The sequence below is a fragment of the Eleutherodactylus coqui genome, chromosome 4, assembly GCF_035609145.1.
Source record: "Eleutherodactylus coqui strain aEleCoq1 chromosome 4, aEleCoq1.hap1, whole genome shotgun sequence".
Classification (NCBI taxonomy): Eukaryota; Metazoa; Chordata; class Amphibia; order Anura; family Eleutherodactylidae; genus Eleutherodactylus; species Eleutherodactylus coqui.
Genome location: NC_089840.1, coordinates 256,934,770 through 256,952,384, shown reverse-complemented (window position 1 = coordinate 256,952,384; position 17,615 = coordinate 256,934,770). Strand labels below are relative to the sequence as shown.

The 17,615-nt window shown below is 44.5% G+C and overlaps 1 protein-coding gene across 2 annotated transcripts in view; it reads right to left on the bottom strand.

Annotated features, from left to right (window-relative positions):
- DOCK1 (dedicator of cytokinesis 1) overlaps positions 1–17,615 on the bottom strand; it is a 364,042-nt gene that overhangs the window by 290,459 nt on the left and 55,968 nt on the right. For both annotated transcript variants that reach the window (XM_066601145.1, XM_066601146.1), the window contains exons 10-12: positions 17,363–17,498; positions 15,560–15,632; positions 2,786–2,865 (exon numbers count right to left, since the gene is read on the bottom strand). In XM_066601145.1, the coding sequence (XP_066457242.1) occupies positions 2,786–2,865; positions 15,560–15,632; positions 17,363–17,498 (289 nt within the window). The remainder of the gene's footprint in view (positions 1–2,785; positions 2,866–15,559; positions 15,633–17,362; positions 17,499–17,615) is intronic.

Here is a 17,615-nt window from a genome sequence, read left to right as displayed (position 1 = left end):
TAGGAAAAACACGTTAAAATATATGGCAAAGCAACTTAAAAAAATGGGATTGTAAGGGCTTTTGAGACCTATTACCAATGACTTATCTTTAATTAAAAGGTTGCAATCTGCTGCAGATCCGCATCAACGGGCCAGATATTATTACAGATCGTTTGCTGTGCACATTGCACCATTTCTGCCATGTGTGAAAAGACAGATATACCGTTTTGGGGGGGGGGGGGGGGGGGAATTCAGCACAACTTGTATTATAACCATTTAAATCTCTGCTCATTCCGGGCTTAGGAGTCCAGTGGGCGGTGCCATCAGTGATTGAAAGCCATTTCTCTATGCACAGTCATACATCGAAAGCCGTCACTGATTGTGGGCTTAGGAGTCTAGTAGGTGGTCCTATCGGTGATTGACGGCTATGTATGACTGTGCAAAGAGAAATAACTTTCAATCCCTGATCGTACCGCCCACTGGACTCCTCAGCCCAGTATGAGCAGAGATTTAAAGCGGCCCTCTGGTCCTAGACAAACAAAGATGTCCACACAGCTTCTCTACCTGATGGACACTTTGTATCAGTATGCATCATTAGCCTAATACACTACACCCGCTTTGTTTGGCCAGTGCTGCCCATGTGAACAGTACTAGTCAGCCAGGGGAGCATGTAGTGTCTTAGACTACCAATGCACAGTGTGTATCAGGTAGTCTGAGTACAGTGTGGTCATCTTTATTTGTCCAGGCCCGGAGGGTCGCTTTCACTTTAAATGAATTACAAGTCATACAGAATCTTTTCCACAAAACTTTGTACCAGTCTGCTCCGCTCCTCCTGCCCTGTAACAAGCCGCATGCAGTCTGGACAGTATATTCGAGCTAACAGCTTCCCTTTAAATGGTTAGATATGGGTCAAGATTTTTCGGACGTGGATCTAACAACTGAAAGACAACCTGTCCGCACTTCCAAGCCTACTAAACAGTCTACAGCGGCCGACTACTCAATTATACTGATTTCCAACAGTAAGTTTGTTATGCGGAATAAACCATGTCCGCAGAAAACTGTGCTGCATGCTAATCTATATTGTCCAGTCCGATAGGCAGGCCGGTCCGTATCTTCTGGCTGGACTTTTCAGCATTGGTTGTGTCCTACGTCATCCACAAAATAGGGATAGGGAACCTGACGATCTCCAAAGTAGGACTCCGTGACTCATCACGATCTCAACAAGGGCTCCCGTGTCCCCTGTCCACTTCACTCTGGGGTTACTCTCACCTTCCCCCACAGTGAGACCACCACCGAATGGGGAGTTTGTCGCACAAACTATACATTTACTGCCAATAGGACTGCCGAGATACAAGAGGATCTCACTATAGCCCTGGTTGCTGTACCCGAGGACGTCGCAAGGCGAAAAATGTCAGGGTGGCTATAGATTAGATTTTAATATGGTTTTGGTGGTGCTGACTTGCCACGTTGGCTTTTGGAAGTTGGCCATCCAGGCCTGTGTTACACAATTACACACGATACTAATTGATGACTGCTGGACACATTTTATTGCTACCACCATTTGCCCCTTTATTTTAAATATCATCCTTTTTCAATCATATTTTAGGGGATAATACCTATGGGTATGCTTTGCCTTGGACAATTAGAATTGTGGAGATAGAAGAGTGGCACCTTCTCACGTATTTCCATCAATACCGTTGAAATGAATGGGGCAGTGAGCGCGCATGCTCGGCCAGCGCTCTATTCACAGTAATGTCACTGCGGGGGGAGAAGAAACCCTTGCAGTGACAGTCAGAGCAGGACCCAGGAGTCCTATTTTGGAGGTCAGTGGGGTCTCAGTGGTGAGACTACCGCAATCAGCAAGTTGCAATTTCGTTACAACTCCTTTAAATCTCCCACATGCGCGTGAAGTTTGCTGATCAGTGCATGCGCGGATCATTTGTCCCTTTTGTGAGCAGATTAGTCGTGCCCATCTGTGTATGCGCCAGTCCATGAACTTCTGGCCCGTGCACGAGATTCCAAATCACTCCGAAGCGAGGCAGGGCGGGATTATGCTAAAAACTCCATCCAGAAGAGACAGTCCGGCCCGCCCACTGGACTCCATACATCAGCATGCAACGTGGGAAATCTTAGAAGTTTTCTGTAAGTATGGTGTCTTCTATAAAGCATAACAAACTCAATGTTGGAAACCGGAATGATTTGAGAAGTGACCTGCTGTAGACAGATTAGAAGTTTCAAAAACGTTGACAGGTTCTCTTTAATCCGCAGCTCAGCCTTGGAGTTCTGTGCGGATCCGCAAGCAGATTATGTCCGAACCTGAACCGAAAATGGACAGGCAAGTCCGTTTTTGACGCAACGTGGATTTGAAAATTCGCATATGGAAAATCCACGCCAACGGAACGAAGGCACGGGTTCTCATAGCATTCAACAGAATGCAAGAGTAATGCTGAATCCACGTCGCAGTTACGGCGGGCGAACGAGGCCTTACGGTAATCCTAGTTAACATCACTAAAAAAGGGTTTCTCACTTTGTATCTACGCAAGGATACCTTTTTAAAGAATTGCATTTGGATACAGGACATCAAAATCTGTGTTTCTCCGATAATGAGATTTCTTCTCCGATGCCTACTGGACGCGCATTCCCTGCAGTGGTGAGAAACGATCTTCTCCCCGTCCGCCAGTACAATCATTTATTTTAATTAAAATAAAACCCCTCCACTCACTACAGTGATATTTTAATTACAGAGCAGCGGAGAGGATTTTCCAAGCGGCGGGTCTCGATGTTAATATTGCATGAAAGTACATACCTTGACCTTTGTGGTTAACTTCCTTGGCAGCAATCACTTTGTTTATAACAGTCTGAAGAAAATCATTCTCCCCTGCCACCCTGGGTGAAAAACGGGATGATAGGTTGAGCTGCTTGTGTCGGATGACGTCATCCAATGCTAGCCTGGAGTGTGACATCACAGACACCACCACAGGGAACATAGGGTCACAGAAAGCCAGAGACCACGGAAACAAGGGAATGGATCGGGTCATAGCAGAGAGCGCACAAAAGTTTTGTATTAGTTCACAACGGACACAGAACAGAAATAGGAGGACAAGAAAGAGATGGAAAGGTCAGTGATCAGGTATTTAAAAGAGAAGAGAAATTCAAGTTTATGACCCTAAAACGCCTAAGGAGTGTCTGTGAGCGTCCCCCGCAGGCTAGGCACGTAGTGACACCCTTAGCCGAAGGCACACAGTCAGTCTTTCTCGGATAGCACATAGCCCCATTATAGCCCAAGAGGCTATTCACATGGCCCGATAATTGGTGTGAAAACATTTTCATGATATGTCCTATTATCATAGGTTTTCCCCGATGAGAACAGGACTTGCACGGTGCAGATGGGACATCATACGGATGGGTGTCTATGTGCTATCCGATGCGAGTTGCGCCCAAGTTTCTCAAACGCAATTCGCATTATGGTTGTGTACCTTCTGCCTTAAAAGGCTAAACGACACGTTCTTTTGCGCCATCCTTTTTTACATAAGGACTTTAAAAAGTGTGCACCGGTCCGACCATGGGTCTCCGAACATCATACGCGCATATGTGCTCAAAGTCTGGATCTGGAGACCCATGGTCAGGCCGAAACGCACTTCCAAAGCTCACACAAAAAGGATGGTGCAAAAGACTGGGGTTAGCCCCATACTGACAGACTTTGAAGTGAACCGGTCACCAACTTGATACTGCTTGAATCATGGGCCACATGAATGAAGAACAGAGATGCCCATTTTGTCCGTGTAGGACTTATTCTAAAACACTGCTGCGTTTCAAAAAAAACCCAAAAAACATACTTCAACATTTTACTTGGAGAGGAGCTCCGAGTCAGAGGTGGGTTGCGCCAGGCTGTCCACGCCAAAGTTATCAAGACTGACAGAGCTCCCCCTACACACAACTATGGAGAGAAATCTCAGAAATTTTCAGAAACGCAGCAGAGTTTTAGAATATAACATACATGGTCCGAACGGACATACCTGGCCCTGGTTCATGTGTCCGTGGTGATAGGTTCCCTTTAATAAAACATTGATGCATTCACATAAACAGGTTTAAAGAAACAAGGCTAAATTCAAGAGATTACAGAGAGTCACTGCAAAGGGACAACAGGCTTGTACGAGATTACAGAGAGGGATGTAGAAATGGAAACAAGAAGCCCTTTTCTATGGGCTTAAAGGGGTTTCTGCTTTAGGAAATCGTTACTTGTTGGAAAGGCTCCTTAATGAGAAGGTTATCTAAAAGTTTCCCCAGCGATGAGCTGTAATCTGTTGGGAAACCTATTAGAAAGTGTACAGTTTCCCTGCAGCACCCCCACAGGGGAAATAAAGCATTACACAGAACTCAATCATGTAAGTGGGAGGTCTCTGTAACGCAAGACATGTCCACCAAAGTGAGAGCTGCTCTTTTTTCAGGATCCTCACCTGTTGGTTAGACCGAAGACTGGTTACAGAAGACTACCCACCCTTCTACTAAAGGGGTGGTTTGGGTATTGGACAACATTCCCTCTTATAGTACCCACTGTGCTAAAACAAAAAAGGGGGCAGAACTTACCCATCCTCTGGCACAACATTCCAGCACTGCAGCTCCGCCGCCCTCCTGGTGATTGTTGTGGAAGGGGTCAGGACCAGAAGTCACCTGACCACTGCAATCAATCAGAGGCTGCAGCATTACCTCCTGCTCTTTTGGCATCAGCGCTTACATCCTGGGCACCATAAAGCCGGGAGTTCAGAACAGTGCCGCTGCAACTTCTGATTGGCTGCAGTGGTCAGGTGATTTATGGTGAAGACGACTTGCACAATAAACCCCCGGGAGAATGATGGAGCTGCAGCGCTGGATGGCGGCAGCAGATAATGAGCAAGAATGGAGTCGGGAAAGAATTTCCCCCCCCCCCCCCAAATGAGCTAATTGGCTTCTACATCACCCTTCAGCCTAACATACTATGTAAGTACAAACTCCTTTGTTATTTTAGCATAATGGTAGCTATAGGAAGATTGTTGTTTGGTAACTGGACAACCCCTTTAACTTTAAGTTCACGGATAAGGCAAATTAAAACTGGACGCTACCATTCCTTCGTCAAAAAGGTATGTCCGACACGGACTATAATGAGAGGAGGCGTGGTAATGTCCAGTTGTCAATGTATTCAGCTATGTCCAGGAGGAATAACAGAGGAATGTCTCAATGCACAGTTATAAGCAAAGATGTTCCATCATTGTAATTTCATTGTGAACCACACAGATCCTCCTCAACAAAAATCACAGATAAAAGTAACTCTGAAATAATGCATTATTCAAAGGGGCAAAGTGCACCTATATTTACGCCTTCGTATTCTAGATGCCATCCCTAGACCCCCATGTGGATCTACTGACCCCCATAAAGAGACAGATCTTAGGCATTGTACATCCAGTTCAGCAGAACTTCAGTGGTGCAAGGCTTTAATTCAAATTTGGCAACTGGGAAATGACATCATGCCTCTGCAGCGCCACCTACTGGAAGGAAACTTAGCGATGAGCCAATGTTGGACAGGTGAGGGCTCACTCAGACGGGTGTATTTTTCACACATGTATTATGCACCAATATAGGCTATGAAGATTTAACATAGGCAAATGGGAATGAACATGGGAATTTACCGTGTTCTGTGTGTTTTACGCACGTGAGAAATATGCATGTAATACACGGGACATATACGCCCGTGTGTGCGAGCCCCAAAGGATATAAGCCAGACCAGAGTTTCCTCCATAGAGAAAAGATATCCATTTACAGACAGCTGTTCCAGCCAGACAGGGAGTTATAGGGAAACTACCTTCCAATAGGTGGCGCTGCAGATCCTTTGTTCCATCTCCCATTTGTAGGGCCCTTCTACGGATTAGACACTGCCATCGGAATAAGGCGAGGCACTACACATAAGTACAAGATAAATCTCCTTGCAGGATGGAGACTGGATGTAGCGTCTCAGCGGGGGCACACGGAGGGATGGTCCGGGATCATCGCATCTACATTTTATCCCCCCAAAAGTAGAGGTTTTATATACCAGCCTGTGGTAGAAACTGAGTTAACAGCATCTCTCCCTCCTATCCTAACGATTCTGACGTTTTAAGACCATTTAAAAAAAAAATCAGCTCTAATTAAGTAAATAAATATGCTGCAACGCTCAGGCGTATCCATCATTCACGACAGCTTTACTAATGGCTTTTAGTTACCATAAATGATCGCATTCACAACATGAAGTTGTGTCTCATAGAGCTCATATACGGGGCTTCTGCTAGGAAATCAGGATGCGGGACACATGGTGATGCATGTGGGCTTGGACGACATACAGGGTACAACAATGCGCTCCCTGAAGGCCCCGGTCCAAGGCATAGTGTCATAGTGCCAGGTATCAGCAACCCAACAGGCTCATGGATTTGGGACTAACAATCATTTTTGTAATAGATTTCAATTAAAAATGTTGCACTGTTTGTATTCTGCAGCTTCTACATATCACTGTATATGCAACCTGCAGTCTAAGCCTCAGCAGGAGGTCCAATATCATAGAAGGGTGTGAAAGTAAGATGGACAGATCTGATAAGTCTCACAAAACAAAAAATATACAAAAAATTAAAAAAAAACAAAAAACACACACTACTAATTGCCCTAATATATGGGGACCCAGACATGGCTACACAGTGCACCCTTAGTACTTGTCCTAATATACAGGGGAACCCAAACATGGCTACACAGTGCACCCTTAGTACTTGTCCTAATATACAAGGGACCCAGACATGACTACACAGGGCACCCTTAGTACTTGTCCTAATATACAAGGGACCCAGACATGGCTACACAGTGCACCCTTAGTACTTGTCCTAATATATATGAGACCCAGACATGGCTACACAGTGCACCCTTAGTACTTGTCCTAATATATTGGGTACCCAGACATGACTACACAGTGCACCCTTAAGTACTTGTCCTAATATACAAGGGACCCAGACATGACTACACAGTGCACCCTTAAACCCCCCCACCGTTCGGCGCGAGACAACCCCGATGCAGGGGTTAAAAAACCCACCCGCACAGCGCTTACCTGAATCCCGGCGGTCCGGCGTCTTCATACTCACCTGCTGAAGATGGCCGCCGGGATCCTCTGCCTTCGTGGACCGCAGCTCTTCTGTGCGGTCCACTGCCGATTCCAGCCTCCTGATTGGCTGGAATCGGCACGTGACGGGGCGGAGCTACACGGAGCCGCTCTCTGGCACGAGCGGCTCCATAGAAGACTACAGAAGACCCGGACTGCGCAAGCGCGGCTAATTTGGCCATCGGAGGCCGAAAATTAGTCGGCACCATGGAGACGAGGACGCCAGCAACGGAGCAGGTAAGTAAAAAACTTTTTATAACTTCTGTATGGCTCATAATTAATGCACAATGTACATTACAAAGTGCATTATTATGGCCATACAGAAGTGTATAACCCCACTTGCTGCCTCGGGACATCTCCTTTAAGTACTTGTCCTAATATATAGGGGGCCCAGATATAGCTACACAGTGCACCCTTAGTATTTGTCCTTATATATTGGGTACCCAGACATGACTACACAGTGCACCCTTAGTACTTGTCCTAATGTATATAAGGGACCCAGACATGACTACACAGTGCGCCCTTAGTACTTGCCCTAATATATAGGGACCCAGACATGACTACACAGGGAACGCTTAGTACTTGCCCTAATATATAGGGACCCAGACATGACTACACAGTGCACCCTTAGTACTTGCCCTAATATATAGGGACCCAGACATGACTACACAGTGCACCCTTAGTACTTGCCCTAATATATAGGGACCCAGACATGACTAAACAGTGCATGCACCCTTAGTACTTGCCCTAATATATGGGGACACAGACATGACTACACAGTGCACCCTTAGTACTTGTCCTAATATATGGGGACACAGACATGACTACACAGTGCACCCTTAGTACTTGTCCTTATATATAGAGACCCAGACATGACTACACAGCACACCCTTAGTACTTGTCCTAATATATAGGGGGCCAGATATGGCTACACAGGGCACCCTTAATACTTGCCCTAATATATGGGGACACAGACATGACTACACAGTGCACACTTAGTACTTGTCCTAATATATAGGAGACCAGACATGACTACACAGTGCACCCTTAGTACTTGCCCTAATATATGGGGACCCAGACATGACTACACAGTGCATCCTTAGTACTTGCCCTAATATATAGGGACCCAGACATGACTACACAGTGCACCCTTAGTACTTGCCCTAATATATAGGGACCCAGACATGACTACACAGTGCACCCTTAGTACTTGCCCTACTATATGGGGACACAGACATGGCTACACAGGGCACCCTTAGTACTTGCCCTAATATATAGGAACCCAGACATGACTACACAGTGCACCCTTAGAACTTGCCCTAATATATAGGGACCCAGACATGACTACACAGTGCACCCTTAGTACTTGTCCTAATATATGGGGACCCAGACATGTCTACACAGTGCACCCTTAGTACTTGCCCTAATATATAGGGACCCAGACATGACTACACAGTGCACCCTTAGTACTTGTCCTAATATATGGGGACCCAGACATGACTACACAGTGCACCCTTAATACTTGTTGCCCAGCTTTGTGCCATTCCTCTTCACCCCGACATGGAAACTACATGTGAGCAGCCACACCTAGATATTTGTGTCCAGAGGATTGGGGCCACACAGAATGGCATTGTGGGCCGCATGTGTCCCCTATGTCGCATGTTGTACACCTCTGCTCTATTGGTTGTACATGAGCCAAAGACTTGTTGGGGTTCTCTTTAAAATGTTTCTATTGTTCTGTAATTGTTCTTTGTCAATAAATAAAGATGGTCTTTGCCTTTTTCCCTTTTTGTTGAGTTGTGTGCATTTTTTGGATGCATTTTTTGTTTTGTGAGATACAACAGCAGCGGATCCGTCAGTGAGGCTGGACTGACTATTGGTTTCAGACCTCATCTCTCCTCTACTGTACCATCCTATCGAAAAAATGATTGTCAGCCCAAAATACATGCATGTGAAAAAAATTGCCCCCCCCCCCCCCAAAAGAGACCTATAGCCTTTACACAGTAAGGACACATTATCGAGGACATTGGCCTTAAATGGGTTGTTCAAGATAAAGTTTTTCACCAAACATTGAAAATGTTATAAAGTAAAAGCAGAACCTATTCTCACTGCTTCAACCCCCTGTTGCTTTAGCTCAGTCGTTCCTGCCCCCCGTTGGGCTTTGTTTACATGGTCACAGCTATGACATGCAGCACACCCAAAGTGACTGCTGTCACCAATAACTGGCCTCAGTGGTCTCATGCCGAAAGCCACTAGTCTTGTCAAAAAATACCAGAACACTGGCAGACCCCACTAACCACTCAAGTGGTTGTCCCAATTGTAATCGCTGATCAGCAGGGCTCAGCCACCTAGGACCCCCAACAATCAGCTCCCCCCCACCCCACATGCTGCTGTGTTGCTGCTTTCTGCAACACAGCGGGATGGGGGAAAACAGATGCTTGTTGGGGGTCCTAGGTGGCTGACCCCTGCTGATTAGCCATTACAAGTTGGTCAACCCCTTAAGGGGTCCCACCGGAGGAAATAACTGCTTGGCAGGGGTCCTGGGCAACAGACTCTCCAAATCCACTATTGATGACCTATCCCAAGGATAGCTCATCAATAGTTAGAAGTGGTGCAACCCCTTTAAGAACGCCGCATAGAAGATGCAGCAATTTTCTAGTTTTGTTCATCTTTACGAAAGTCATAACTAACGGGTTTTTTTGCAGGACAAGCTGCATTTTTTTGATGATACCATTTTTGTGGTACACTTTTTTGACTTTTGGTTTTTGTAAGCCCCAGTAGAAGACCTGAGTATGCAATCCCCTGATCGCTCTTCCAACATACAGCAATATATTTAAAGAAATAAATATTCTAAGAATAAAGCTGATTGACTGACAGATCAAAATCGATAGATAAAGGCTGACAGGCCGCTTTTGGCAAAACCCAATAGGCATCCATACATGGCAGGGCTGGGGGCTATTTCAAGGCCCCTTGGCTAACAAAGTAGCTCTTAAGCTCCCCACAATAGAGTCAGTTGGGTTCGCCGTCCAACCACTTAGATGCTGCGGTAGCATTTGAAAGGTTAAGTGGCCAAGATCGGAGTTATGGGACAACCCCTGAGCCCGTGCCCTTACTGTGCTCTAGTAGTACGGTTTCTAAGATTACAGTTTGGGGCAGGCAGGTGCTCTCATGCTCCATTGAGTGTCTAAGTTCTAAATTTTTTCTATTATTCCCAACAGTACAAGGAGGTTTTATGCAGCTTACTTATCGTTTGCAGTACCAGACACCGAATGGAGCATGTGATGCAATTTTTTACATACTTCTGTCAATGGGTCTACAAAGACCCAACACAGTATAAAATAAGAGAAAAAAAAATTAAAAAACACAGATCCGCCAGATCTATTCTGGAAGCCATGATGCTAGTGTGAACAACCGTCACATAGAAGAGTCTACTGGGTGATGAGCCGCCGACACATCATAGAGACAAGAATAAGCACTTGAGAATGCAGCCAAGGAGAAGCGATCGGCCTCGTAGCCCGGATATCAGGTATTCTGATGTCAGAGGAAATCTCCAGCTCCTACACACTGATAAGAAAGTGTAGAAGCGTCCCGTGTAGCCGCGTGTCAAAAAAGGTAAATCCCTGGGAAACAGAGAACATTATTATCAGGGAGGTCAGAGAGGGCCGAGCCGAGGCGTTTAGTCCTAATTACCGTGGAACAATGACTCGCTATTGTGTGTTACATAAGGGCATAAAACAGCTGTCTGTAAATTATTCACACACGACGGCGGCAACAATTCAGAGTTCTTAATATAAAATGTTAATCTGTGCTAAGACAAGGATGTGGCGGTGGGGGGCATCGCAGATGGGCAAGGATTTCTCTTACGGGAAGGATCACAAGTGCGTTGTAAGAAGCATAAAAGAATTATAACAAAGCAGATCTGCAGGCTCCCCAGCCAAGTTCATTCCCCTTAACCCATCAGACATAGCAATAAAAACCCCTGTCTGATATTGTGCGTAGGTCACCCTTGTGCCGCCAGAACATCTCAGACCCACAGAGGCCTGGACTCCACAAGACGTCTTGGGGCATCTGGCAAAAAAACATTTTCAACACATCCTGTAAATTGTGAGGTGCGTCCTTCACGGATCGGACTTGTTTTCCCAGCACATTCAATTGAGATCTGGGAAATTCGGAGGACAAGTCATCACCTTGATCTCTTTTTCATGCGATTTAGACCATTCTGAAGCATTTTTGCAATGTGGCCTTCTGTTGAAAGGAGGCACTGCTATTAAGGAATACCTATAGCTTTGAGGAGGGTACTTGGACCACCTACCTAACATTCTATGTCACATCCACATGATGACAGCACCAAATTACCCAGAGAACATTGCCCAGAACATCACATAGCCTCCACCAGCTTGTCTTCTTCCCATAGAGCATCTTGGTGCCATCTCTTCAAGTTGGTGACGGAAACCCACCCGGCTGTCCACATGATGTAAAAGAAAAAGATCAGTCAGACCAGATCAACTTCTTTCATTGCTCCATGGTCCAGTTCTGATGATCATGGGCTCATTGTAGGCACTTTTTGCAGTAGGCAGCATGGACACTCCGACCAGTAAGTGCCTACTCTGCCCCATACATAGAAAGCTGTGATGCCCTGTGTGTTTCCGATTCACCAGCTGAATTTCCTTGGAAGACTTTTGGTAGGGACTACCTAATACATTTCGGGAACAGCCCACAATACCTGCTCTGACCCAGTCATCTAGCCATCACAATTTGGCCCTTGTCACTGTCACTCAGATCCTCACACTTGCCCATTTTTCCTGCTTCTAACTCATCAACTTCCAGAACTGACTGATCACGTCTTGCCTAAGAGTGCTGTGCAAACCCAAACAGTCGAGCCCAGTTTTGGATCAACCTTTGCTAGAAGTTGGGTTTTGAGCAAACCTGAACCTTGAGCAGTTCGTCAATGCTAAACCCTCTAAAATAATTTCTTCTTTATATAATTATTAATATTAAGAAGACACCCACACAAACACAAGGAGGGCTTACAAACTGCATGGAGTGGTTGTCCTTGGTCAGATTTGAACCTACAACCCCAATGCTACAAGGCAACAATGCTAACCACTGAGTCACCAAGCTTCTCCCTCCTTTTCCATTGTCCTCAGGAGGAGGAAGAAGAAAGAAGAATGAGGAAGAAGTAGCACAGTAACTTAGCAGTTGGCCCCCAGCCCTGCTGTGTGGCATCTGTATGGGTTTCTTCTTCATAATAATAGTCACCTTCATTTATATTTACCCTTATGGAGAGAACTACTTTTATTGCCCCTTAGTATTATACACCAGTTTTAGGGGCATTGGTGAGGTTTCAGTTCAGTCGAACTAATTTGGATCAAAGTGAACTTTTTGTTGAAGTTTGGCAAACCGGCTGAATCGAACTTTTTGAAAAGTTCGGTCAACCTTAATGCCCAATATAATCCCCCCGACAGGAAGAATTGTCACAGATAGTCAATATTCTTCCCTTTCATCTGTCAGTGGTTTTAATACTCCGGCTGATCAGTATGAAGCAGTTATATGATAATAATCATCTGGTTTTAAGTTGCTCATGGTTTATGGTTATTCTATCACCGCATTAACTGAAATCAGCATAACAGGCAGCGACCTTCTGCTTCCACACAGCAGCCAATATGAACAGGCAGGTTGGAGGGATTTTAGTCTATTGCTATTTGGTCTATGCTAAAGCCATTTTTTACAGCTCTATCAAAATAAAGTAGAGCTAAATAGAAAGCCGTGCAGCCAAACGAAGGCTATAAACCGCAGCCTCCTCAAGCTGGTGACGGTCCCTAATACAGGAAGACATCTGCACTTCCACTTTAAGAATCCCAATGCCATAAAAAAGGCAATTAAAATAGACTTATCCAGCTTGCACAGGTAATATACAGAGAAGTATACTAGAGGGGGCCATAAAACTGTATATTTAAATTGACGCTGCCCCTTCGGGGACTATTTTCCCCAAGGCTGCTTTGCAAACCTGTCAGCGCATTATTGGCCGCCATTTACAGGCAATAGCAAACACACCGCCAGATGACAGCCCCAATGCTATTCCTATTCTCCAAGGCAACCACAGGGAATGTGACATTAATGGCAGTCGTATATTATCTGAACGCTCTGGCGACTAAAGGGATCATTTCCAATATTAACATTATTTTGTGTGAAATGTCATTATACAACAAAATACAAGGAGTTGTCCCTCCACAGCAACTTCTAATCTATAAGCACCATAAGTGCGACTGCTGGGGGTCCTAAGATGCTGGCTGTGTTTGGCAGGTGACACCCACTGGAAATGCAACGACTGTGGCAGTTTTAGAGCATCTAAGGTGTTGGCCGGAGGAAGGGGTGCAAGGGGGATACGATAATTGCAGGGAGTTGATATGGCAGTCTGAGTCCTGTAGACATCTATGGATAACCATTAAAGGGGTTGTCCCGAGAAAGCAAGCGGTGTTAAGCACTTCTGTATGGCCATATTAATGCACTTTGTAATGTACATTGTGCATTAATTATGAGCCATACAGAAGTTATTCACTTACCTGCTCCGTTGCTAGCGTCCTCGTCTCCATGGTTCCGTCTAATTTCAGCGTCTAATCTCCCGATTAGACGTGCTTGTGCAGAAGGGTCTTCTCCCTTCTCTTGGGTCTCGGCACGAGCGGAGTTCTGGCTCCGCCCCCTTCTACGCGTCATCGCGTAGCTCCGCCCCGTCACGTGTGCCGATTCCAGCCAATCAGGAGGCTCGGCAATGGACCGCACAAAGCCCACGGTGCACCATGGGAGAAGACCCGCGGTGCATCGTGGGTGAAGATCCCGGCGGCCATCTTGCTAAGGTAAGGAAGAAGTCGCCGCAGCGCGGGGATTCGGGTAAGTACTAAACGTTTTTTTTTTTTTTTTTAACACATGCATTGGGTTTGTCTCGCGCCGAACGGGGGGCCTATTGAATAAAAAAAAAAACCGGTTTCGGCGCGGGACAACCCCTTTAAGTCCTGCCAGTAGGGCTTAACAATTAAGCGGTTGTCCGGACTTTTGCTATTGATGTCAAATCCTCAACTTATCCACAGGACAGCTGTCAGTACGGGCACTGAGGGAAGAACATAGCTCTGTCTGTATTGCAGCAGCTCTGTTCATTACTACAGGCCCAGCTCCCGTCGAATAGGAGCTGCGTCTGTAACAAGCCGGACAGCGCTAACTGCTTCCAGCACTATCTGTACTGGCAGCGGTGCCAAGAATAGGCTGAACAGTGGTGATCCCGAGTCGTGGACCTCCGCTGATCAACTATTGATGACCTATCCTGGGGATAGGTCATCAATACTAAAGGTGGACAACCCCTTTAACCCCTTAAGGACCAAACGATTTTTGGTATTTTTCCATCTGCATTTTTCAAAAGCCATAACTTTTTTACTTTTTCGTCAACGCAGCCGTATAAGGGCTTGTTTTTTGCGTGACGAACTGTAGTTTTTATTGGTGCCATTTTTGGGTACATAGACTATATTGTAAAACTTATTATTCTTTTTATGATCGTAGGGAGAGAAAATGCATCAATTCTGCTATATATATATATGCGTTAATTACGCAGCATAAATGACACACTACATTTTTTCTACGGGTCGGTACGATTATAACGATACCAAAATTCTTATATTTTTTAGGTTTTTTTCCCCTTCTCACAATAAAAACCCTTTTTTGGGAAATTATTATTTTTTTCTAAAATCGCTGCATTCAAAGCCCTGTAACTTTTTTATTTTTCCATTGACTGAGCTCTCTGAGGGCTTATTTTTTGCGAGACGAGCGGTAGTTTTTATTGGTACCATTTTGGGGTACATACGGTTTTTTATCACTTCTATTGCGTTTTTTTGGGAGACAAAATGCTAAAAGTTTGCATTTTGCCTCAGTTTAGCGTTTTTTTAACGCCTTTTGCCGTGCAGATACAAAGTGTGTTCAATTTATACACACACACACTTTATTTATTTTTTATTAATCTTATACACTTTTTTACGTTTTTCAGTAAGTTGAATGGTATCATTAAAAAAATACAACTAGTCCGATTAGCTCTCATAAGTCGAGGGATAAAAATGTTTTAAAAATTATGACTTTATGGTTTTTGTAAGATGGTAAAGAAAAAAAAAAACAACTTAAAAACAGCAAAAAAAAATAAATCTTGGGTGTTGAAAGTGTTCTCCCCGATACATGCAATGCCCTAATTTACAAGCACCTACTTACCTTAGACTGTTGAAAAAGAAGCTTATGCTTTACCATGTATACATCCAAGTACAAAATGGATTTTTCATTGCAGTGACAATTATGATACAAAGAAGGCGGCGTAGAACGGGGTCATATTCTGCAGGGGAGGAAAACAAGAGCCGTAGAAAGCACACCATAATTATAATTCTGCGTAACGCTACTTACGGCTGAAAAGGTATAAAATGTTGTTTATCCTCGTCATCAACTTTTCCAGTAATTATGTCAGTCACATCCATTACTGAAAGCAGAAAGACATAAAATTAGAGTGGATGGCGTGCGAGCGTTTTTAATGCTTTAATGGAATGTACAGACAAAACGTGCATTACTTTCTAAAATCTATATTTCGGCTTTATTTAGCATCTGTCGCCGCTCTGCTCGCTAATTCCAGACGCCGAGAAGCGTGGTAAATGGTTTGCCACGTGAACTTTCCGAAACGACGACACCTCCACAAAACAAAAACCTAAGCGCTTCTCATCGCGAAACCGATAGGAGAAGACTATTTCACGTGCGACATCACATTCACATTGCTGAGTTATTCTCCCTTGGAGTCGAGCTCCCATTTATATTGGAAATTGCGAAGGCTGCGCCAATTACCTTTCCATCAATAATGAAATATGCAAGTGCATTTAATTAACCTATAATCCGAGATAAAACATTGTTTATCCCGTGGAAGTTGCGTGACATGTGAGGAGATGAGAAGAGAGTTCCGAAGTGATTAAAGAGCTTTTGTTTTTAGATTGTCACTGAAGGAGAAATGGAAGCATCGCGCGCCTCCCATCAGAATCGATGCGCTGTGCCTGACGGAGCAATAGTAGTGCTTCAAAGCTGGAAGAGGGGGTTGCAGAACAGGGGATCAATTACATGTATAGTGGGTGGGGAAAGTCTTCAGACCCTTTCATATTCTGTTATGCAAATTATGCAAAAAAAAAAAAAAAGTTTCCCCCCCCATCATTCTGAACTCCTGTCCATGGGCTATACCATTCTACTCTGCAGATAGGGGTCACTGCACAGGTATAAAAACTGAATATGAGCAGATTTCTCAGTATGTTTCCATGAGAAAATTGTCCCATTTCCAATTCTGTAGCTAAATAGATAAAACCATGTAGTAAAGCAGTAAAATGCAGACAACCCCATTCTATTGTAGAATGCCTTGGGTTGTTGTCTTGCTGCATGACCCACATTCTCTGGAGACTCAGCGGATGGACAGATGTCCTGACATTTTCCTTTAGTACTTCCTTTGGTATAATTCAGAATTCATTGTTCATAATGACAAGCCGGCGGTGAAACGAGTTACCCTGCTTGCATTTTAAAGGGCCAAAACAAAGAATCTTATATACACCTTTCCTCCTGGTCCGGCGCTCAAAAGGGTTCCATTTCTATTCTGTCCTTGCAATCCTGTTATGCACACCATTGTTGTTCAGTGTCTCCTGATGGTGGACTCATGAACATTATCAGCTAATGTAAAAAGGGCCTCTAGCTGCTTAGAGGATACCTTGGGTTCTTTGTGACCATCCAGACTATTATATGGCTTGCTCTTGTCATGATTTTTGTTGGGGCGGGTAATAATGGTCTTGAATTTCTTCCATTTGTGCATAATCTGACGGTATCGGTGGAGTCCAAACTTTTCAGAAATGGGTTTTCTAATCTTTTCCAGCCTGATGAGCATTGACAAGTCTTCTTCTGAGGTCCTCAGAAATCTCCCTTGTTTCTATATATGAAACGTCAGATAGTAATCTTTAAGCGACTCCTGCTTACTGCGAGTGGAGGCAGGCGGCCGGAATAATCTGCAGCGCGTTGCACTTCCATTCACAGAACGACTATCGCTCTTGTGCAAGTCACCTGAGCGTAAACATACATTTAAGCTATATTATAAAAAAAAATTATATATATATATTACACACACACACTAGTTAGGTGAACAAAAAATTGGCCCTTTGAACTGATGATAGCGCATTACTGAGTGATTACCTGCAACTCCAAATGGCCTCCTAAGCCCTGATGTTAGTTTTCTCGTATTGTTGTCTCTTAACTCCATCCGCCCGACCCTCACTATCTGACATACAAAACTTATTTTCTCTCTTTTTAGGTCTTTACTTCCAAGATCCTGCAGTAGAAACAAAAGACAACATAAAATAAGGGAGGAAATAGATGGACAAAGTCCAATGGAACACCGACCATTTACGAGATGTCCTAATAGAAATAGATCTGCAACTTCTAAAAT